This window comes from Alternaria novae-zelandiae (assembly GCF_023758075.1).
Source record: "Alternaria novae-zelandiae strain BMP 2774 chromosome Unknown scaffold_38, whole genome shotgun sequence".
NCBI lineage: Eukaryota > Fungi > Ascomycota > Dothideomycetes > Pleosporales > Pleosporaceae > Alternaria > Alternaria novae-zelandiae.
Genome location: NW_026056998.1, coordinates 70,451 through 92,526, shown reverse-complemented (window position 1 = coordinate 92,526; position 22,076 = coordinate 70,451). Strand labels below are relative to the sequence as shown.

General features: G+C 52.7%; 8 protein-coding genes across 8 annotated transcripts; 6 read left to right on the top strand and 2 right to left on the bottom strand.

The window, feature by feature from the left end:
• Nucleotides 1–2,373: 2,373 nt before the first annotated feature.
• On the top strand, nucleotides 2,374–6,719 carry J4E88_010722 (uncharacterized protein; the record flags this gene model as incomplete). Its single annotated transcript, XM_049404312.1, has 2 exons — nucleotides 2,374–3,103; nucleotides 3,154–6,719. 2 exons carry the CDS (start codon nucleotides 2,374–2,376, stop codon nucleotides 6,717–6,719), a joined length of 4,296 nt encoding a protein of 1,431 aa, XP_049249926.1.
• Nucleotides 6,720–8,473: 1,754 nt separating this feature from the next.
• On the top strand, nucleotides 8,474–9,357 carry J4E88_010721 (uncharacterized protein; the record flags this gene model as incomplete). The annotated part of the gene is made up of 2 exons (XM_049404311.1): nucleotides 8,474–8,560; nucleotides 8,899–9,357. 2 exons carry the CDS (start codon nucleotides 8,474–8,476, stop codon nucleotides 9,355–9,357), a joined length of 546 nt encoding a protein of 181 aa, XP_049249925.1.
• Nucleotides 9,358–10,031: 674 nt separating this feature from the next.
• On the bottom strand, nucleotides 10,032–10,687 carry J4E88_010720 (uncharacterized protein; the record flags this gene model as incomplete). The annotated part of the gene is made up of 4 exons (XM_049404310.1): nucleotides 10,032–10,213; nucleotides 10,263–10,458; nucleotides 10,513–10,534; nucleotides 10,680–10,687. The coding sequence occupies 4 exons, from the start codon at nucleotides 10,685–10,687 to the stop codon at nucleotides 10,032–10,034; spliced, it is 408 nt and encodes a 135-aa protein (XP_049249924.1).
• Nucleotides 10,688–10,921: 234 nt separating this feature from the next.
• Nucleotides 10,922–12,363, top strand: J4E88_010719 (uncharacterized protein; the record flags this gene model as incomplete). Its single annotated transcript, XM_049404309.1, has 3 exons — nucleotides 10,922–11,506; nucleotides 11,557–11,808; nucleotides 11,860–12,363. The coding sequence occupies 3 exons, from the start codon at nucleotides 10,922–10,924 to the stop codon at nucleotides 12,361–12,363; spliced, it is 1,341 nt and encodes a 446-aa protein (XP_049249923.1).
• A 410-nt stretch (nucleotides 12,364–12,773) lies between these two features.
• J4E88_010718 (uncharacterized protein) lies at nucleotides 12,774–13,883 on the top strand (the record flags this gene model as incomplete). The annotated part of the gene is made up of 3 exons (XM_049404308.1): nucleotides 12,774–12,946; nucleotides 13,008–13,287; nucleotides 13,338–13,883. 3 exons carry the CDS (start codon nucleotides 12,774–12,776, stop codon nucleotides 13,881–13,883), a joined length of 999 nt encoding a protein of 332 aa, XP_049249922.1.
• A 786-nt stretch (nucleotides 13,884–14,669) lies between these two features.
• On the top strand, nucleotides 14,670–16,272 carry J4E88_010717 (uncharacterized protein; the record flags this gene model as incomplete). Its single annotated transcript, XM_049404307.1, has 3 exons — nucleotides 14,670–15,129; nucleotides 15,185–15,582; nucleotides 15,631–16,272. 3 exons carry the CDS (start codon nucleotides 14,670–14,672, stop codon nucleotides 16,270–16,272), a joined length of 1,500 nt encoding a protein of 499 aa, XP_049249921.1.
• A 253-nt stretch (nucleotides 16,273–16,525) lies between these two features.
• Nucleotides 16,526–17,452, bottom strand: J4E88_010716 (uncharacterized protein; the record flags this gene model as incomplete). Its single annotated transcript, XM_049404306.1, has 1 exon — nucleotides 16,526–17,452. One exon carries the CDS (start codon nucleotides 17,450–17,452, stop codon nucleotides 16,526–16,528), a length of 927 nt encoding a protein of 308 aa, XP_049249920.1.
• A 3,557-nt stretch (nucleotides 17,453–21,009) lies between these two features.
• Nucleotides 21,010–22,040, top strand: J4E88_010715 (uncharacterized protein; the record flags this gene model as incomplete). The annotated part of the gene is made up of 2 exons (XM_049404305.1): nucleotides 21,010–21,283; nucleotides 21,334–22,040. The coding sequence occupies 2 exons, from the start codon at nucleotides 21,010–21,012 to the stop codon at nucleotides 22,038–22,040; spliced, it is 981 nt and encodes a 326-aa protein (XP_049249919.1).
• Nucleotides 22,041–22,076: the final 36 nt, after the last annotated feature.

The window sequence follows — 22,076 nt, the reverse complement described above, 5'->3', positions numbered from 1 at the left end:
AGCACTGTCTTGGAAGTCCTCCACGTGAGAGCTATCATAAACGATACAATTGTACTCTTTCCCTCTTGTCTTGACTGTAACAGCAAGTGGAGAATAAAGTAGGGGGTCTCGGTCTGCGAATAAGCCTTGGCGCAGTCCGTGTGGTTGTACATGTTCAGTAACGAAGCCCGGTAAGTCACACCTCTCCGCATTTGTTCTGCCTTCATCTCTTAAAAGAGACTTATTTGGAACATCGGTGCTGCGGGCGATATTGCTATGATCGCGCATCTCGCTTTCGCCCTTGCCCTTGACCATACTGTCAGACACCAAGTCGCGGTCTGCTGGTGGCCGTGCAGCATTGGCGGCTCCAGTCGCGCCAATGTTGAGGACGGCATTCTGATAAATGTGATCCATTCTGGATATTTCGGATGCCTTATCAGTCTCGTCATCTTGTATGATGCAAAGAGCATCAATCCAGACATAAGGTATTTGTAACGCCCTAGCCAAATCAAAGGCGTCCTGGAATAGCTGCGGCAGCTCGGATACGCTTACACCCCGCTCTAACTTCTTGACATTACATCGCAGCAGCTTCGGCATTTGACTCCGCCACTTGTGGCTAACCGTCATATACACTGGGACATTTGAGTTCGATCTGTGTGCCGTGGTAACGATCTTCACTTTTAGCGGACTAACCGCGAGCAAGCGTGATGGTAGCGTTTCTACCGTCTGGATATCGAAACGCTGATTGCAGCGCTTGTGGTTTTCCGAACACTCTTTGAACCACGCGGAAGCCTGGGCCATGCACCGTCGGTCGCCGGTGCTACTGGGTAGAACAGGCAAAGCAAGTTGGGTAGGAGAGGGACCAATTTGATCAATTTGATCAACTTGAAAACTTATTTCGTTTAAATATTGCGCCGGACTGCTGTAGTACGTTGTCGGTAGAAGCGTCAACTCGTAGGCCCTTGGCCATGATAAGTTCTCTCCGGTCTTTCTTATAACAACGCGCCAAGGTCTGTCGTCCGTCTTGTTGAAGCCGATGGATAGTTCCCAATATGAGTCTACCGCGCTCCGTCTCTGATGCAGACGCCACACGAATGCTTTGCATAAAGGACAGCCGCGTTCTGCCGACAAAACGATAGTACGCCCCTCGCGCGTGACTCGACAAGTATCAGCCGCAGCCTCATCCGGCTGTATAAGAATCTCCTGGCAATCAGCGCAGATGGATTGGTCATTGGTCGGCGGAGATGACGAAGAACGCGGTACCGATTTCATGTTGCTTGATCTACATGAAGGTAGTTAGCTTTTGAGAAGCTGTAGATTGCCAGCTTGGTGAGACGAGACGAAGAAACCGCAGCATCTGGCATTAACATTCAGTAGAGAACAGACATTGTAACATTAGTAGGCGCTAGTGAATCAAAAACAGAATATCTGTTTGTGCCTACCTTTATGTGTGTAGCGCGTGTTGCAAATAGAGCGAATTGACATCTAGCTAAGGCCAATCAATGCCAAAAGGATGCGACTCTATGAGACCAGCTACTGTTGCGGGGACAGTGGCTATCGGAAACAGCACTCAGTAGGACGCGGTCGCTGACAAAAGAGACAAGTTCGCGATCGTCCCGAAGTTGACTCGGCGCGTTATATGATATGGCCAAGTGAATGAAATAATCTGATATTCCTAGTTCTGTCGTTCAGTGATTAACTCAGATGTTTCGTTCTTTACATAAGAGAACAGACTGTTTCCGACGGCGGTTGCCTGCAAAGTCTACCCCGCACCACGCGATTGGGATTAGGCCGCCGTTCTGTGACACCCAGGTCGTCATGCCTGCCCGTATCACCAATACCACTGGGCTGATGCGCCCAAGATACAACATTGGCTTTTAGAGCAATTACCGTACACGCGTAGAACGAGACAGAATTAAGTCATTGCAAGAGATTAGTATACTACTCGTTCCCGTAAAACTGTCGGAACTACTACTAGTAGAGACACCTGCAAAGATCAATGTCAAGCAGTACGGTATGAGACGACAGCGGATGCATGTTGAAACCAGATCGCCAGATAAATTGTTCTGGAAAACTAGAGACGAATCGCCATTGAGCCACGATGTCTAGTGATGAGCTGGTATTTATCTCCGTTGGTAGTAAGTCCGCCATGAAGTGGCAGCCTGGGACTTGACAGTCAATGCATCTCACTCTTCTCTTATCTTTGTATGTCGTTTCTAGCTAGTGTAGGATTTCGCTTATGCGATAGCGCGCAGCTGTTGCGGCGTTGCTTTACCATTGCCTCTAATCTGTTTAAAGCGTTAATTCTACGTGCTGTTTTGATCCAGAGACTATCGCGTGTGGTTCCTCAGCTTTCGTCTTTGCGTAGTCATTGCCAAACACGCGGACTTTATCATGAATTGCTCTCTCGTCGCTGACGATAGCTTCGGTCCTCAGTATTGCGGCGACTTCGACTTCACACTAGTCTTCGAACAGAGCTTCTTCCAAATTGCGCCATGCGCTCTACTACTCCTCGCTCTCCCAATCCGAGCCTCTCAATTGCGACGACAAGAAGCGAAGTGTGCAAGATCATGGGCGCGCCATGGCAAGCAAGCCATCATATCGTTCCTGGCTCTGAGCCAGTGCGCTCTCTTGGTTTCCTGGGCGCTTGCAAAGGATACTAGTCGCATCGCTGTGGCAGCGGCAAGCTTGTCTTTCCTCGCTTGCTTGGGCCTGCTTTGGCTGTCTTCCGTTGAGCACATGCGATCAGCGAGGCCCAGCGACATTATCAGCGTCTTCATCCTCATCTCGATTGTCTTGGACATTCCACAAGCTCGTACCTTATGGCTGCGTCATCGCTCAGACACCGCCGTCGCGGCCACATTTACTGCTTGCCTGGCCATCAAGATTGTCATACTCTTTCTCGAAGCACGATCCAAGAGATCATGGCTACTTCCGCCGTATCAAGCCTACGCGCCGGAGGCACTCGCAAACATCTTCGACCGAACGATACTGTGGTGGCTTGGCCCGCTCTTTCTCCTCGCGTATCGAAAGAACGTCAGGTTCGAGGACCTGTACACTATCGACGAGAGTCTGCGGTCTGAATCAGTGGAAGAGCGATTCATGCAGCATTGGTCACGCTTCCGTAAGTCATAACTTCAAATCTTTTTAGCCTGCTTCTGACAAAACGAACAGGTCGATACCACACCAGAAAGCGTCCCTTGTTGCGAGCAATGATCTCGACAACTAAGTGGAGCCTGCTTGCGACAATACTACCCCGTCTCTGTCTCAGCGCTGTGAAGCTCACCCAGCCTCTTCTGATTGACAGAATAACGAAATGGCTCGGAGATGACTCGCGAGATCATGATACCGGAAAAGGCTTGATTGCCGCAACGATGCTAATCTACCTGGTCATGGCCCTCTTGACGGTGACGTACAGAAGGCAGGCCGACCGATTTCTCACTACGCTGCGCGGGGTTTCCATCTCCGCATTGCATTCGCAGAGCTTGGCCCTTTCCAACACCCAGCTCTCAGATGGTAATATGCTCACTCTAGTAAGCACCGACGTGTTGCGCATTGGCATGAGCTTGCAACGGGTCGGAGAGATTTTTGCTGCCCCGTTCGAAATCGTGGGTGTCGCAGCATTGCTAGCTCGTCAAAGTGGTGTTTCTTGCATTGCCCCAATTGCAGTGGGAGTGGCAGTGCCCATCGTCAGTGCTCTCAATAGCAGACGAGGTCTACCAATGCAGAGGATCTGGCTCGATGCCATCCAGCGACGCGTCGCATACACGACAGCCGTGCTCGGTTGCTCCAAAGGCTTCAAAATGCTGGGATTGACCGAGTTTCTGTCTGAGCAGATTCAAGGACTAAGAGTTAAGGAACTTGCTGACTATGCTGGATACCGGAAATTTGTCGCAGTCAGGGAAACACTCGCCTCAGTGCCCAATGCCTTGGGGCCAACTCTTACTCTAATGATGTTCACACTGATCAACGGCGGCGACAAGCTCACCCCAAATGTGGCGTTCAGTACTTTGTCGTTGGTCTCGCTTCTGTCCGCGCCAATACAAGAGGTGGTCTGGGCCATCATTGACCTCCAGCTGGCTCACACGAGCCTTTTGCGCGTTCAGTCCTTCCTTCTCAGCGACCATGACGATAACGCTGAGCCCTCACTAGATCTAAACAGTACTTCTCCATCCATTGAGATGACGACGATGGTTCCAAATGGCGTCAGTCTGGCCGATGCGACAGTATACGCTGGTGGCAATCCTCAGCACCCTATCCTCCAGGACATCTCCCTGGATCTGCAAGAAGGATCTTTCACCCTCGTACTTGGAACAGTTGGAAGCGGAAAGTCGACTCTGCTTCGCGCTATCGTCGGCAACGTGAAGCTGAGTACTGGCAGTCGTACCGTCTCGAGGGACTTCCACTCATTCGCATTCTGCTCCCAAGAACCCTGGCTGCCCAACGAGTCGATCCGGAACATCATCGTTGGAAAGTCCGACTATGACCCGATTTGGTACAGCACGATTGTGAGCGCATGCGCGTTGTCGACCGACATTGCCCGATTTCCGGCCGGAGAGCAGACAGCGGTAGGTAATAAAGGCATGTCGCTGAGTGGCGGGCAGAAGCAACGTCTTGCCCTCGCAAGAGCGCTCTATTCGCGAATCCCCGTCTTGGTACTAGACGACATCTTCAGTGGGCTAGACATCAGCTCCCTCAAACACATTGCTGGATCTGTCTTCGGCTCCTCCGGTATAGCCAAGCGGCATGGTCTTACAGTCCTCATGACCACTCATACTGCCACGTATTTTGTCCAACAGGCCAATCGGATAGTAGTCTTGGGAAGTGACGGTAGAATCGCTGAGCAAGGGTCATTCGAGAAGCTGATGAGCAATCCGAACAGTTTTCTCCAAACCATCGAGCTTCGGGAACAGAACGCAGGCAATACGTCCGAAGAGCCAAATGATGCTGTTCAGATTCCGACGAATCCGGTCGGCGAGTCCGACGATGCTCTGGAATCTCCCTCTGCACGCCGGACCGGAGAGCTCTCGACCTATGCATACTGGTTCAGATCATTCGAATTGAGATTATCCCTTCTATTCCTGGCCGCAACGTTGTTGGCAGGGTTTTTCTGGAAGTTTATGGAGATCTGGGTTCGGTGGTGGTCTGATGCAGAAGCATCTCGACACTCTCTGGGGTACTGGATCGGCTGGCATATTGCGTTCGCGCTGCTAGCATTGCTGTTCGATTTTGCCAAATTCTGGGTCATCCTCGTCTGGGCTGTACCTCACTCATCAGCGCACCTCCATCAACGGATCTTGAACAGCGTAATGAACGCTCCATACTGGTTCTTCTTCAAGACGAATCTGGGGTCGATCGTGAACCGCTTCTCCAATGACATGACGTTGATCGAGAGCGCTGCTGCCGGTCCTATCTTGCAAGCTTCGGAGAGCCTTACGATGGTATTGGGCAGCGCGGCATTAATACTGGCCGGATCGAGCTACGCCAGTGCCACTCTGCCGTTCCTACTTTTGGTGGTCTATCTATTACAGCGATTTTACCTTCGCACATCGCGCCAGCTCCGTCACATGGACCTCGAAACACAGGCGCCTTTGGTTGACGCGATCCAGGAGACGATGTATGGCGTTTCGACCATTCGCGCCTTTGGATGGCAATCTGCTTCCCATGGGAAATTCATCAGCCTTTTGGACCGTTCTCAACGCCCGCATTACCTTCTGCTGTGTATCCAACGATGGTTGGGCCTCATGCTGGACCTTCTGACAGCTGTGATCGCCACCGCTGTCGTAGCCCTAGCTGTCACCGTGCCGTCGACATCATCTGCGAGTTCTTTGGGTTTGGCCTTGCTCAACATTTTGGGGTTTAACGGTCAACTCTCTACATTCGTAGTCGCGTGGACAACGATCGAGACCTCTGCCAGTGCCGTCTTTCGCTGTCAAAATTTCGAACGAACGACTCCAGACGAGCAATCGCGACTGGAAATTGCGAAAACGAATGAACACTGGCCGGTAGTAGGGAAGATCATCATCCAAGACTTGCGCGCTACCTATACCCCTGATGGTCCAGATATTCTCCACGGTATCAACCTTCGCATTGCACCAGGAGCCAAAGTCGGCGTCTGCGGCAGGTCGGGAAGTGGAAAATCTTCTCTTTTGCTCTCGTTCTTCCACATGCTAGAAAACATTCCCAGTGGCAGTGTTTCCATCGATGATGTTGATATTACTACGCTTCCTCGAAGCTCACTCAGGGAACGCCTGACAGCGATTCCTCAAGAGACACTGATCATACCTGGTTCGATGAGGGAGAATATGGATCCTTTGCAAAAAAGAAGTGTCGATGAGATGAACTCGGCTTTGGAGAAAGTCGGCCTCGCTTCACTGGTCGCTGATCGGGGTGGTATTGAAAGTGACATGGCCGACATTGGTCTGTCTCAAGGTGAACTACAACTATTCGCTGTTGCCAGGGCACTTCTACGCCCAAGCAAGATCCTGGTGGTGGACGAGATGACCTCTTCTATGGATTCGTTGTCAGAAAAGGTGATTCTTGATCTTGTGCGAACCGAGTTTGTAGGCAGTACAGTTGTAGCGGTTGCGCACCGGCTGGCTACCATTGTGGACTTTGACACCATTGTAGTCTTGGACGCGGGGCGCCTGGTTGAGTCTGGGTACCCCCATGAACTGCTTCAGAAACCGGACGGGCAGTTCCGGAGAATGTGGGACCAGCAGGAGTCACAGGATCGGTAAGTACCAATAGTTAAGTAGCTGGCCCATATACAAATGCCCAAACTCAGACCCAAGGCCGGGACATGTCCTGCTCTTATCATCTTGTTACATCTATCACAGTCCGTGACGACGTTCGTGCTGATAAGTGATATGTAACCCTGAGCCAATTCAGGTAATGGAGCTCGTCCCAAGATACACAGTCCATGGCACCGCCCTGCATCTTGGTAGGAGTAAGCCAAGCCCTGATGATCCGACAAACCATCCCAGGCTCGAGGAAGATATCGACTGCCGACCTGCTTCTATCGGTATGCGCCTTACCGTCCCACGCGCTGCCGTGTAGCTGCCTTCTTACGCAACAGGCTCTGCGCCCATCTCCTTATGCACAAGAACGCATGTCGTCAAACTAGCCTCAACAAACGACAGCGATCATCGATGAACCGTCCTCGCTTAGCCTGTCGATCCGCCACACTGCATAAGCACGTGAAAGCCGCCGTTGTGGTGAAAAGTGGCGTGCTGTCTTTATCGCATCCTTCCCGGCAGGCCCACCTGCTCAAGAAGGAATGCCGATTATCGAGGTGCGGAGGAAGATGCATGCCGCGGTTCCATCGGGGCTCGGTAGCAGCTGATCAAAGGTGTTGTGACTCGTGATAGCCAAGCCATTGAGAAACAAAGACGAAAGGAGATTTTCTCGTGAGCTTGAGCCGCAACGCGTGACATGCAAGCTCCGCATCGGCGCCCGATGAGTAAGCGCGCTCAGCATGTGCGCCAAAACACGATTCGTGCGCTTTAGCAACACGCCAAACCTCGTCATCCACTTTCACATGCTTTGCAGGTTTCTATTCTCAGTCAGGACCCAGAACGGCCTTAACACGTTCCACCGTATTGATATCGAGACGCGCGCTGTCCTGCAATCCTGCTGATGCACAGGAGGTATCTATGCGGCACGTATGACGGAGCCAGTTCCCGTCACCGTTCAATGGCAGCGCTGGAATTGTCGACGTGATAAGAGAACCCAATTGCGAGGCGAGGAGTCCTAGCTGCCATGCACGATGCCAACCGATCCATGGTAGGTTTGCGGCAAGCAATTGGACCCTCCGCGATAGCTGACGCGGAAGCGGAGTCGACGTACCGTATCATCGAGACGCGACCGATAGGACAAGAAATGCAAGCCCGACATATGCGTGTATACAGGGCGGCCAAGCTGTTTGAATATTTCGCCAACAGGAGAGGGGCGTGGCTGACCTTATCTGACGTCGCCGCGTCGTGAGTGGCCAAAGCGTCGCGTCTTTCACATGCCAGGCGCAAGCTGTACGCCTTGCAGGCCAGCTCCTCAACGCTCAACGGGCGCGCGATAGAGTTCGAGACGCGGGGCAGACATGAAGGCAGCATGTTGCGGCTTGCTCTGTGTAACGTCTGACTTGCATCGACTCCGCACGCTGAGTCTCAACGTTCGAGACGAGATGCGAGGCGAGAAGGCGACTTTGGGTAGTGACGTTCTGGTAGGTCCCCGCGTAGATTGACATGGCGCTTGTCGACGATAGCCACTTTCACATGCCACTGCATCTGCTTCACCCCAGCCCACTGAACCACGCCCTTTTCAGCAAAGCCTCCCAACCAAATACAGTCACATCATAGCGCACAGCCGTATAATAAGGTCGACCAGGACCCTTTTCTCTTGCTCTACGTTACTGCTACTCCTCCACTGCCTCGCAACCCAACAATTCTTCTTCCACCACAGTAGAACCTGCAACACTGCATATCGACTACTACGATTAATGGCACCACACGCAACTGACGACGGCAACATGAGCTCTCAGGCGCCTATGACCAACGGCGAGACGCCCAGCTCAAAAGCTTTGTCGGTATGTACTACTTACTTTTCCTCTTTCTCATCACACCTGCAAACACGTCTCTTCACACACACATCATGGGTCACTTTGCTGCGATCTGGCATTGATTGCGGACCGTCGCGGGGTTTCAAGCACCTGGGAACCGCAATCTACTCGGACCAGTAACACGGCGCACGAAACCCACGATGCAGGCGCGGAGCTTACGGCCCAGCCAATCAACCCAGCATTCCGCGAACCTTCTTACAGCATGAACCCTACTTCGCGGAAGCCGTCCGACAAGCTTCCGTGGGAACTTCCGCAACCGCGGACTTTGAGATTCGATAGACGAGCACGAGACTAACACCCTCCAGCATCTCAACTCCTACCCCGTAGTCCACGACAGCGTCGAGACTTTCAAATCCAACCCCTACGGCTCGCGCGCCCTCAGCCTCGCCAGTAATACCTACAACTCGGTCGTTGCACCCTTCCACCCCTACCTACGCACACCATACTCCTACCTCTCACCCTACCTGGCACGCGCCGACCAGCTCGGTGACTCTGGCCTCTCCACCCTCGAGACACACCTGCCCATCGTCAAGGAGGACACGTCAAAACTCAAGGAGTACGCTTTCTCGCCCGTCACATATGTGCGAAGTACCTGGGAAGACGAGTACAAGAAGACACACTACAACAACGGTGTCGTCAAGATGGGCGTTGCGACAGTCAGCTTCGAGCTCAGGATGGTGAGCGATGCGTGTGACGTTGTGCTGGGATACCTGAACAAGGGCAAAGAGCAGACGAAGAAGAAGGTCGACGAGGTTAAGCAGTAGAGTGCGACTATGACCTGCATAGTATCTCGAGGCGTTTGTACGATGAAAGGCGAGGTGATTAGGGCTCGCTGATCGGAAAAGCAAAGGCGAAGGGGCGTCCATCAATATGGCTTGTCGATGTAACGTCGAGTAACTTTCTTGCGCCTGTCTGCGCGACTTTCCTTCAAAGATAGACCGGTTAATGACATGATATCCCTTCTGTTCAATCGATTGGTGTTCACTGTGCATTGTATCAGCATGTGAACCGAACCAGCAAGGGCCTAGACGGCTTCTTCGTTCACGGGACCGAGGCCGTCTGCCTCATTACATCGTCGCACGTGAAGGCAGCAATACGGGGCGCTCAGGTCGTGGCGTGCATCGGCTCGTTGTTTCGCTTCGGTAGTGCTAGTTGTTCTAATCCTGCATTGTCAGCATAAGCCTCACTACATCATCAGTACCATCCAGTAGTAGACAGGCCAACGTGAAAATCATGTTCATTTCATGAAATTCGTGAATTGAGCCGGATGCCTTGAGCGGATGCCGGATTTTTCATGCTTTGATTATCAAGCCGAAATACACGCCTGGACGACAGGCCGCGGTTGTGAGGCCCTGTCATCCTATGATATCCACCGCTCATGCAGCATCTTCCGTATCAAATCATGCCCATCTGCGCCCAGCCGTAACCGAAGGAAAGCTTAGAACTGTAAGGGAGTGAAGAACCACCTGTTCTTTCCGGACTGGTATCGCTCCTCGAATGCCTTCTTGACGGTCTTCTTGGCCTCCTCCCGTTGCGAGACCTCCTTGAATGTGTCGGCGGAGATGACGCCCTTGAGGTTCTCGAGCTCGATGGTGTAGCGGGTGGGCATGATGTGGGTGTCTGCGTCTATCAGCGTCTGCCCAGCGAGTGCGTCCTCATGTCCACGTACAGTTGACCTGCTTGACGAAAGGCTTGACCTTGCTCTTCTTGGCCTGCTTGGTCTTTGACATGCGGCGGGTGACCTTGGAGGGGTAGGTCTCGATACCGGCAACGAGCGCGTGGGGGAAGGGGTGCGACTTGGTGCCGTTGTCAAGTGGTGAGATGATCACGCACTTCTTTCCGGCGTAGCGGCCCCGGGTGATGATCTAGGCGGACTGTGAGTGAGTGCGATGGGGGTAATTCGAGCGATTTAAACGTACGACAACGCGTCCGACCTTGAGGCTGGTGAAATGTTAGCAGCTGTTCTGTCGCATGTTGTGGGCTTTCCAGGGTGCGATAATTGGCGTCCCGCTGCGCATTTCGGGGAGCACCGCGGGGCGCCAATTTGTATCGCAGAGAGGATCGTGTGCAGCATCGGGGCACTCACAACTTCATTTTGGCTGTTGTCCGGGTTGGTGATGGGGTTCTTGGTCCTGGAGTTCGAGGTTGTCGCCAGAGCAAAAATGGTGTGTGGCATGTCGCTTGATCCGATGAGTTTGGCCGGCGCCGCCCCACATTAATTCTTAGCGCCAAGCACGCTGGTTGGCTGGCCCCGCCGCCGCCTCTAGGAAATCTTGAAGACCCGCAAAGTTCGCGACGGCCAGTCGACACAGCTGGACAACCACCACCATGAAGATCAAGGCCCTCAGCCGGTCCACGGCGTCCACCCAGGCCCCCGGCTCCAGCGTCGCCAAGGTCACGAGGAACCTCGATCCCAACCTGCATCCGTTTGAACGTGCGCGCGAATACACCCGAGCCCTCAATGCGACAAAGGTCGAGCGCATGTTTGCGCAGCCTTTCCTCGGCGATTTCGAGCCTGGCCACGTAGACGGTGTATACTCCTTCGCCAAGGACCCCAACTCCCTCGAGCATTTCGCCAGTGGCAGTGGCGACGGCATCGTCAAGGTCTGGGACTTTACCAGCCGGGAGGAGAAGTGGCAGGCGCAGGCGCATGAGAACCTCGTCAAGGGCATGTGCTGGACGCGGGACAAGAAACTCATAACCTGTGGATCAGATCGCCAGATTCAGCTGTTCGAGCCATATGCGCAAGCCTCGAAGTCGGCGCCAAAAGCAACATGGCACGGCAACTCAGCCTTCACCTCTGTCTCGCACCATCGCTCGCTACCGACCTTTGCTGCTGGATCCAGCTCCATCTCCATATACGATACATCGAGGACATCTGGCGCCCCTGTTTCCAACCTCGTGTGGCCATCGGTACGTCTTTCATGCAGAGCAGACCCAAGGCATATACTAACAATCAGCAGGCCATTGACACCATCACGGACGTCAAGTTTAACCAGGTCGAAACCTCGATACTCGCATCATGTGCGACCGACCGCGCTGTCATCCTCTACGACGCCCGCACGAACTCACCCCTACACCGCACTGTGCTCAACTTCCCCGCCAACTGCATCTCCTGGAATCCCATGGAAGCCTACAACTTCGCCGTTGCTTCGGAAGACCACAATGGATACATATTCGATATGCGCAACATGAAGCGTGCGCTGCAAGTTTTGGTAAGTCTCCCATGTGAAGGTCAGGCCAGACTCATTACTAACACCAAATAGAAAGGACATGTTGCCGCAGTCATGTCGATTGAGTTCTCTCCGACCGGAGAAGAGCTCATCACCGGTTCCTACGACCGATCCATAAGAATCTGGGAGCGATCAAAGGGCCACGCTCGGGACGTCTACCACACCAAACGGATGCAGCGCGTCTTCTCCGTCGCATGGAGCCCCGACAACAACTACGTACTCAGCGGATCAGATGACGGCAATGTCCGCCTATGGAGAGCCAGAGCATCCGAGAGGCAGGGCGTCAAGTCATTCGCCCTAAAACAGAAGCTGGAGTATGACGCAGCGCTCAAGGAGCGATACAAGCATATGCCAGAGATCAAGCGCATCGAGAAACACAGGCATCTGCCCAAGACTGTCAAGAAGGCCGGAGAGATCAAAAACGAGGAGCTCAAGGCTGTCAAGAGGAAGGAAGAAAATGAGAGGAGGCACACGAAGAAGGGCACAGTCCGGAGGAAGGCAGAGCGTGAGAAGATGATCTTGGCGAGAGAGCAATGATAAGTCAAAAGAAGGGTTCAGTACATTTTCTGCATAGCGTTGGCGTTCTTGGTATTAGGGTAGAGGACCTGCGGTACTATACGTTGCATCCGAGGGTGTTGATCGTAGTTCAAAAGATATGGGATATTTGACTCCATCATCCTGCCTTTCCAGCAACAAGTGCTTGCATTGAAACCAACCTTGGAATGCTTTTCAAACGTTCATACACGTGACTTCGCGTGATTGCGTCATACCTCGGTCTAATAGCTACCCCAATGTAATCCACAGGACGAAAGGGCGCGAAAAGTGACATTTGACCGAGATCAAACAGCATACTTCACTATCCGGCTTGGAACCTTCAGACCCCTCTGAGTTGCGCCTTTTTACTCCCAATCAGCAATATACCAATCTGAGCCACCCGGATCGCAAACATGGCATCTAGATCCGCGCTCCACATCCAAGACACCAAGTTCAACGATCTCGGTCTCTCAAAGTCCACTTTGAACAAGGAGAAAGTCTGCTGCTACACGCGCTCGCTAGAGAACGCCAGCGATGACAACCCCATACTCGTTCTCATTCATGGTTATCCACAATCGGCTTACATGTAACTTCCTCTCATCCCTATCACTGCACTTCATACATCAGATGATCTGACAAAAGGCTAGGTGGCGCCACATAATCCCTCTTCTCCCATCCAAGGCACCGCTCTTCGTTCCGGATCTACCTGGCTACGGCGCTAGTGCACCGAATGCGAAGAACGATAAAGTGAGCATTGGGACGGCAGTACTCGAGGCGCTGAAGACGGAGGTTGAGAAGAGTAAGATTGGAGATGGGGATGTAAAGGTTGTGCTTATTGGGCATGATCGTGGAGCGAGAGTTGCTCATCACGTTACTGTGAGCGGGGTGGATGGAGTGAAGATCTTGGGTGTTTGTTTGATCGATATCGTAAGTTTATCTCTGACATATGCTCGAACGGATTTATGCTAATTTGATAGGTCCCAACCTCCACACAATGGCAGCACTTCACCTCCCCAGCCACCGCAGCAAAGGAGATAACAGGCTACTTTCACTGGCCGCTCCTCGCAAACGTCGATCTAGCAACGCGTATGATCACTGCTTTCGGCCCATCCAAATGGTGTCAAGAGATGATCCTACGTTGGTCAGGAAAGAGCAATGCCGGTATCGAGAAACTGAAGGCTAATGACTCCTTAACCGTCTATGGCGATTTCTTCAATCAGGAACATACGCTGAAAGCTACTTGTGAAGACTACAAGGAAGGTGCTACGACGGATGTTGAAAGAGAGGAGAAGAACCAGAAGGAGGGCAAGAAGATTGAGGTGCCGTTGTTATTGGTATACAGTGCTGCGAGCATTGGGAGTAGGTTTAACTTTCCGGATGTGTGGAGAGAGTGGGTCGGTGAGGGAGTCAAGATTGAGAATCATGGGTTGGGGGATGGGGTTGGACATTTTGGGGCGGAGGAGGCGCCTGAGGAGTGTGCAACGGCCATAGTGGATTGGACGAAGACATTTGTCGGACGGTGAATGTAGTACTGGAACATTATACAGCGAGACATTCAGGGAGATAATCTTAATCTGGCGTACGGAATGATATTGGCCAAGCGCTTATCCGGCGCTCTCGTGGATGAGGCCACAAGTCGTAGCTACCTATCCTTGCCAATCTTGAACGGAATACAACGCTCACCAAGATGGCAAAACTTCCCTTGCTAGGATACCAAAGTTTGGCGCCTACCGGCAGGCGTGATTCCGTAACTAATGTCGCGTAACACAATGTCGCGTTACCGACGACTCTGAGGTATTGACGTGTCGTAGGTTAGGACGTAGTTCGCGTCGAGAGGGGGACCTCGGGACCATCCGCGCGCCGCCTTGGCGGCTGCTTCGCGTCTGCCAACCCCTCCCGACGCGATTCGCTGGCGCCCACCTGGCATCGCCCTCGACTATACGGCAAGGGCAGACAGCCACACTAACTGCATCAAACAGGTGCAAATCGATGCTTGCCTAGGAATGACACAACTCTCCATTCCCGGGAGGCATCTCCGCAGCTGCGGCGTTCTGCGGCGTCGCTCTGCATCATGCAGTCCTGATCATCGAATAAGCAATGCAGTGCGATAGCGACACGTTCGCGCGATTGGCGACAATCCGGAGCTGACTTACTGACCTGCGCAGTGCAGAAGAGGTAGCATGCTGCCTGCATTCTGAGGCACAAGCTTACGCAGAGCGACAAGCAACTCTAGTGCACAGTACCTTCCATGACCTCCTCATCCGCATCCGACCCTCCCACTCTAGCATTGGCAGAATCGATCGGTCATCATGCTTCTTCCTACCGCTGCAGTTTGGCTGTTCTACATCGCTCGTCGCTCATATGCGTCAGGATCGTGCAACCTGCAGATCGCAGCGTCCGCGTTGAGCCCGCAACTATCCAAGGACGCCATCATCACGTTTCCATGGGATGCTCGTTGGGTTGATCTTCAAGTTCGTGGGTCCTCACCACGAATAGCTCCCGACTATAATGTGGTAGTTGAGGTCGCGACTGAGTCCGACGTGCAGACAACGGTCACGTTGGCCAATCGTTTCGACATTCCATTCCTAGCCGTTACCGGGGGTCATGGATGGACTACGACGCTTAACAGGCTACAGTATGGTATTCAGATCAACATGCGCAAGCTCAATACTACGACACTCGGTCAGAACGGCAAGACTGCTACTGTCGAAGGTGGAACGATGCAACACGAGATTACCCGCTCCCTGTTCGCCTCGGGCAAGTATGCTGGTGAGTTTTGACTCGTACCTTCATACACATAGTTACTTACCGTTATTGTCACCAGTTACCGGACTTGGAGAATGCGTGTCAGTAGCAGGCCCACTGCTGGGGGGCGGCCACAGTCTCCTCCAGAATCAATACGGCTATTCTCTTGACGGTCTCGTTTCCGCGCGCATCGTCGTAGCTAGCGGCAAGGTTGTAGAAGCCTCCCGGACGAAGAGTGCCGATCTATTTTGGGCTCTACAAGGTGCAGGCCATCAATTTGGCATTGTGACAAGTCTTGAAGTAAAGACTTACGATATTCCTTCCAACTGGACCGTCTACTCGATCATCTTCGCGGCTGACAAGGTCGAGGAGCTTCTCAGCCTGATCAACGAATTCGAAGAGCCGAGTGCGGAACGCTCTGCGAAGCTAGCGCTCACAGGGCTGTTCGTGAGAATACCTGCTGCTGATCCCGTCAATGTAAGCGCAGCCTCGCAATACACCTGCCAGATACTGACTCTTCACTAGCCTGTCGTGGCATACACTGTCGCCTACGAGGGCACGGAAGCGGAAGCTGAACCCTATGCTGCTCGTTTTAAAGCGCTCGGCCCAATCTCTATCACAGTCTCCACGGACGTCAACTACGTAGAGCTATACACGGTGACTGGAAACAACCTCGGAGGTCAACCTTGCAGGCGAAACCAGAACATTGCAGGAGCCGGTGTCTCTCTACCTACCTGGGATCTTGAGAGTGTTCGCAAAGCCTTCACGTTATTTGGTAACATCACAGCAGATCCACGCTTCAACACATCGATCACTCTGATGGAGAATTACGGCATGCAAGGCGTACGGGCTATCGACATATCTTCCACTGCGTTGGCACCCGAGGAACGCGAGTATCCTATTCTTGCATCACCAGTTCTGTGGTGGGTTGGCGACGATGCGCAGACCACTAAAGATGCGTACGCACACACGCGCGCAATGCGCGATGCGCTATATACTGGCCTCGACAGCACTAATCAGAAGCGACACTGCTATGTTAATTACGCTAACGGAGAAGAGGATAGGCCTGAGATGTATGGGTACGACGCTAGGCTCGCTAAGTTGGTCAAGTTGAAGGGTGAGTGGGACCCGAAGAACAGGTTTGGGTATTACAACCCAATAGTGTAGGCAGGAATGCATTCACAGTAGCAGAAGACGAAGTATTTTGAGGACGACTTTATTACTAAACTAAACGCAAGTGCGGCTAATGATGGTGCCGGGAGTAACTCGCGTCGAAAACCAGCGCAAACCGAAACGCCAAACCTCAGCCGGGAGCAACTCGCGTCACAACCCAGCGCCGAACCCAAACGCCAAACCTTAGCCAGGAGCAGACATCGCATCTCTCCGCTGCCAAAACAAACACAAAAGTCCGGCGAAGCGACTACAGCCACTTCCAAACGGCCTCGTCATCCCCACTCGCGACGCTGCCCTCTGGATCCCAGTCGAAATCCTTTGCCTTAGGCGGCCACAGCCCCTGACACTCCAGATGCTTTGCGATAGCATCCTCCGTCAGCTGCGCCCCTGACTTCTCCTCCACCTCTTCCTCGACCCCTGACACCTCCCCCTCCTCAGCGGGCAGCGCGAAGGTTCTCGCAGCGTCGTGAAGCTGCTTTACGGACATCTTACAGGCATTGTCGACCTCTACGCGCGCTAGCCCCTTGCTGGCGGAAACTTTGGCCTCAGGCCCAAACTCCAAAAAAGTGTGTTTGGTTATCTTCCAGACGGTGACCTCTTTTTCAGAGGCGTTCTGGTCTATTTCTTCAACGGTATGCTTGCTAGCAGTGACCGTGAGCTGTGTGTGTAGTGATTGTCGGGTTTTTCGCTCACCCGAAACGGTTTCGGCATTGTTGAACAATCCCGCTTCGACGCAGGATTGGCCGACGCCAAGGTATTCTGCCTCCTCTGCCATGTACAGCCTGGCCAGGCGCTCAGGCTGGGTGCAGGCGATGTGGAGGCGTTGTGTGGCTGGTAGTGCGTCGCCAAGTACACCCCAGATGTCTGTCCATGTGATGTTGAGGGTGGCGGACTTTGATGGTTTGATGACGATCTCGAGGATCGTGTTCTCGGGATCTATGGCCAGATCTTCCCAGTCCTCTGGGCCCCAGATGGGGAATTTTTGGTGAGAGGAGGACGACGCTGTGGCCTGCGCCTCCTTTGATGTAGTGAAGAGGGCGGCTGGTGACGAAATGCTTGTGACCATGTACTCGTCTTCGTCGAATTCGACGGTTGCTGTTGTGGCCATGCTCGCTTGCCAGACGGCGTCGCGGAGCTCTTTGGGTAGTGTTGGGAAGAGCGTAAAGGTAGACATGGCGATGGTATTGGTAGTGATGTAGTAATGGTTTTGTCTGGCGTACTGGTATGCGTACTGGTTTTGTCTGAAGCGAGTTCGGACGGATATGGTAAGATGGGATGAGAGAACAGTTCTGATGAGAGAGAGAGGGGAATGGGCTGCCTTTTATTCAGACTCAAAGCGCACTAACTGCAGTACCGCACTACTCGACCGCGAAAAGTCATAAGGTCGACTATGTCTTTGCTCCACTCAAAGAGTCCAACCAGCACACTATCACGTCACTTGAGTCATCGAGCTATCCGATAACACGACGTACCGAATATATTCAGCGCATCGACCACCAACCGAGACCCGATACTACAGCTCGGAGGTACTCGCCGCGCCATTAGGTGGTCATGGATACATGATTATATCGCAAAAGCCTTCGACTAAGAACCGACACCCAAACTCATTGCCGGAGGTACTCGCCGCATCATATAGAGTTATACCGCGCAAGCTCTCGGCCAACAATCAAGACCCGATTTTGCAGCCCGGAGGTACGCGCCGCACCATATGGTGTCTCTGGATATATGGTTATCTCGCGAAGACCTTCGACCAAAAGATTGAGACCCGGTGTTCCAGCGCGGAGGTACGCGCCGCACCACATGTTGTTCCTGGATATGTGATTATATCGGTCAGACCTTCATGCAACCACTCTAGACCCACAACACTAGATAAGAGATTCCTGCGATCTGGCACCGGTGCAAGAGTTTTCGAGTCATATGATGGCTCCCATACTTACTCTGCGACCACTCGCGATGGCTTGTAATCTCAGCATATGCAACGCCCGCTCAGAAACTCCCGGACTTTACCCAGCCCTGGAGCTGCCCAAAGCTCACCCGATTACGCATAGTTTACCCGAAGCTATGACAATTGTGCGCTGCTGTGCTCAGTCGTCTTGGGGCTAGTGGCTTTTCTAAAAGACATGTCCGCATCACGCTTGTTGAAGTTTCTCAAGACGAATGTGCAATACATTATCCGCTTTTACATTCCTAAAGCCGTAAGATATTTTCTATCACTATTTGCTAGTTTATATTGCTATTTTGGAATGCAGTGTCTGCTCAAGTATCGTTCTCTGACACTCGCCAGTCCAGATTGAGCGCACAGTTGTCTGCTGACTAACTCGTCCCTGCTCTCACATACTCTCTTCACAAACCCAGATCTTCCCATCCCTTCTTCCATGCAGTTCTATTCTGCACCTTCTCCACCCGCAACCCACTCCCCCGTGCCCGTTCGGCAATTGAGTTTTCAACGCCGATGACTTTCCGCCGCTCTTCTTCGCCACTTTCGCTGGCGTCGTCATTGCTCCCATCTGGATGTCCGGGCTGGCCAATGTACTCATCCACCCCAAGTTTGATAAGCTTGAGTTTCGGCAACTCTGTTTGGCGATCCAGGAAATGCATGAGGTAAGGCTCGGACTCATACGTCGCATCCAGGATGCTGATGCTCTCGATCGTGGTAGGTAGATGACAAGTTCGGAATTCATATCTGGCAGAGAAGAAAGCGTCTTGTGGGGCATTGAGATTGCGAAGTCTAGGTAATCCGGCAAATGTGGTCATCGGAGTCGTGTCGTTGATGTACTCTACCATCATAACATGTTTGAAAAGGTCATTGATTGCGGGCTCAACGTCCACAGTTAGATCTGTCAAACTGCAGCTCTTCAGATGCGAGACAATATGCGCGAAAGATCCTCGTCCAATGTGGTAGAGTTGGAATTCGTCATATGGGTCGACAACAGCGCGGTACAGAATGAAGAGGTGGGTCAAGTTTGGAAGACCGCTAACAACGCTTCTGAATTGGCCGTACACACCCTCCATGTGAGTGGCTTCATAGCAGTAGAGCGCTTTGAACTCCGGTTGGACGACCAGACGGGTCAAAGTCGTAGACACTGTTGCACTAGGTGCGATATTTGATATCATCGTATTAGCAGAGACCACCAGAGGGTCTTCGAAGAGGTCGAATCGAGCGGCTCCAAGCCGGGGTAAACTCAGCCAGCTTGATGGTGCGCGTCCATTTGTTGACAACCGCACCAGGCTAGAGAGACCCTGAAAACAATCTGCCAATTTCATATGCCTGGATATAAGCTTGAAAAGCTTTTCGACTTCGTCCCAAGCAGCGTTGTTCTTGGGATGTTCGAAAACCATGGGTGAATCCAAGGTCGTCAGCGAAAACGTGTCGAGGGCAGGCGTTATGCACAAGATTAGCCCGATGAGAGCCGTGTCTACGCCTCTCATCAGCATGTCTTCCCAGCCCTCGTTGTGAAGCGAAACACCGTTCCTTGAATTGACAGTGCTCGTAAAACCCTGGAATAGGGTCACAAGCTCCGGAATACCGCAACTACAGTCGTCTCCGCCCTCTTCATAGTAGCATCCCCAAGATACGCAGCTCCAGTGATGCCTGAGTGGCATGCCGGATAACTCGATGTTTAGTTTCAGCACCCTCTTCGCAAGATCGGGTCGCTGCAAGAGAGTACGCGCGAGACGCGCGAGACTTTGTCCCTGGTGTGGACATGTGGAGATTTCTGTGTAGAAGACTTCTTGTGCAATAGGTCGTAACTTCCGGCAACTTAACGCGAGGTGATTGAGATCGCTGTATCCGTTGCTGGTGTCGTCTCGCAGGCAATTGGCGACTGCGAGCAATAGCTCGTCCGGGATACCGCATAAATCAGTCATGTCGATGGGCGCGCATGTTCGAGGCGCTTGAGCCTGATTTCGGGTGAGATGAAAGAGCGGAAGCCTGGTGCGGCGCTGAAGAGCAGGAAGTCGCGAACAAGCCTAGTCTCGACTGGGTAAGCTGCGAACGCGCTATCATATGACTGCTCCGTCACACCTGGACAGGCCTCTACAGATGTCGCTACACGACAAGGCTCGAGTATACTGTACTTATTGATTGTCGCAGGATTGTCTGTTGATCGCGCTTGGCCCTGTGTCAAAGCCTGTGCAGCCCCAGAATGGGTCACTGCCAGATAATCTCTCTTCCCTACAACCGATATTACCAGCTTTCGAATGTAGTCATTCTCAGGGCTTCGATATAGCAGCGACTTCGTTGCCAAATGCTGGTTCATGTTAGTCGCATTTGATTGTGCAGCTGCTTCGTGTGATTTCCCCTCCTTGGTCATACATGCACTTGCCTTCGATAACCGTTGTGTCAGCTCCACTCACCACGTTCGCGCATGACGCATCGTTCTATCACAGTCGAAGTTACTATACATCTACTGACCCAGCTGGTACTGTGTTAAGGCTTGGGCTACTGCTGTCGTTCCTTCACCATAGCATCTCTTGTCAGTATTGAAGAGGCCAATTGACCACCCGGTCCACGGGTGGGTCTGTGACGGCTAACGTGTGTGTCCATTGGACAGTGCGTGCCTTGGCAAGGCCGCTAACCTGATCAACCGCGGGCGCCACCAGACAAGCAGCCATCAGCCTAGGCCCGATACTGCAACCTCCAAGCTGCCGTACATAACCTCATAACGTCTTCCCGACAGCTTTCGCGATCATCTACCATTTCTCTCAAGCTACGAAACTCGCGCTGTTCCAATGGCGTCTGATCCTATTCCTCCACTCTCCAGCTTTCAGCCACAAAGCCCGCTGTTCTATGTCATACCGGGCGAGATCCGTAACGAGATCTTCCAATTGGCGCTCATGCAGAATGAAGACAGCGCAGCAGCATATCCGGAAGACTCGTACTGGTACCGACCAGGTTTCTCAGGTCCGCTCAAGGGCAGCAGTGCACTTTTGCGCACGTGCAAGCTCGCGTACGCGGAGGGTCAGAAAGTGTTCCTCAGAGAGCTGGAATGGGCTTTTTGGTTTAGTATGTTTGGGCGAAGCCTGTGACGTTACGCTAAACTGATCTCGACGTAGATCGTGGACCTGATGGCCGTACATGCACTCCAGCGTGCGAAAGATTCTTCAGCGACCTAACTCCACAAGCCGTGCAGTCACTCCAGAAAGTTCGTCTTTTCACGCAGATGTTCTGGCTCGAAGAAGGAAATCAACTATTCTACATCCTAAGCATACCTCAATTCCGACCAACCCAGCTTACTATTACCATACGATACTCCGATTGGTGGTTCTGGGAAAGCAATGCGCCACTGAGTATGGAAGAAAAGTGGCTACGCTACTTCGAAGGAAACCCCGGCTTGCGCGTACTGAGGGTTGAGTACGAGACGCTCAGTTGGAAGAAAGCGGAGATGATGCGCATCATCGAGCGAAACAAGAAATGGAAACTACCTGTACGAAGAGAAGGCGGCAACTTCCAGAAGAATGAGCTCGAGGGATATCTGAGCGCTGAGAACACTGGACTGGAGGAATGGACTTGGAAGGGCCCAAGCAAGCTGGGTGGACGAAATTGGATTCACCATGGCACCGAAGATAAGGTCGAATACGTCGTCGTCACAGATACCTGGAAGTTTGTGGAAGGCGAACTCACCGAGAAAGAGATGGAGGGCCGATTGACCACTATGGTGAGAGCACCTGAGATGACGCGGGCCGAGGTGGAAAGACGCCGCAATATAGGCGCATGGCGTGGGAGACTTCGGGAAAGGAAGATCACACAGTATGCAGCTTAGTAGGAATATGCTTTCTAGCTGGGGGGATTGCGGGGG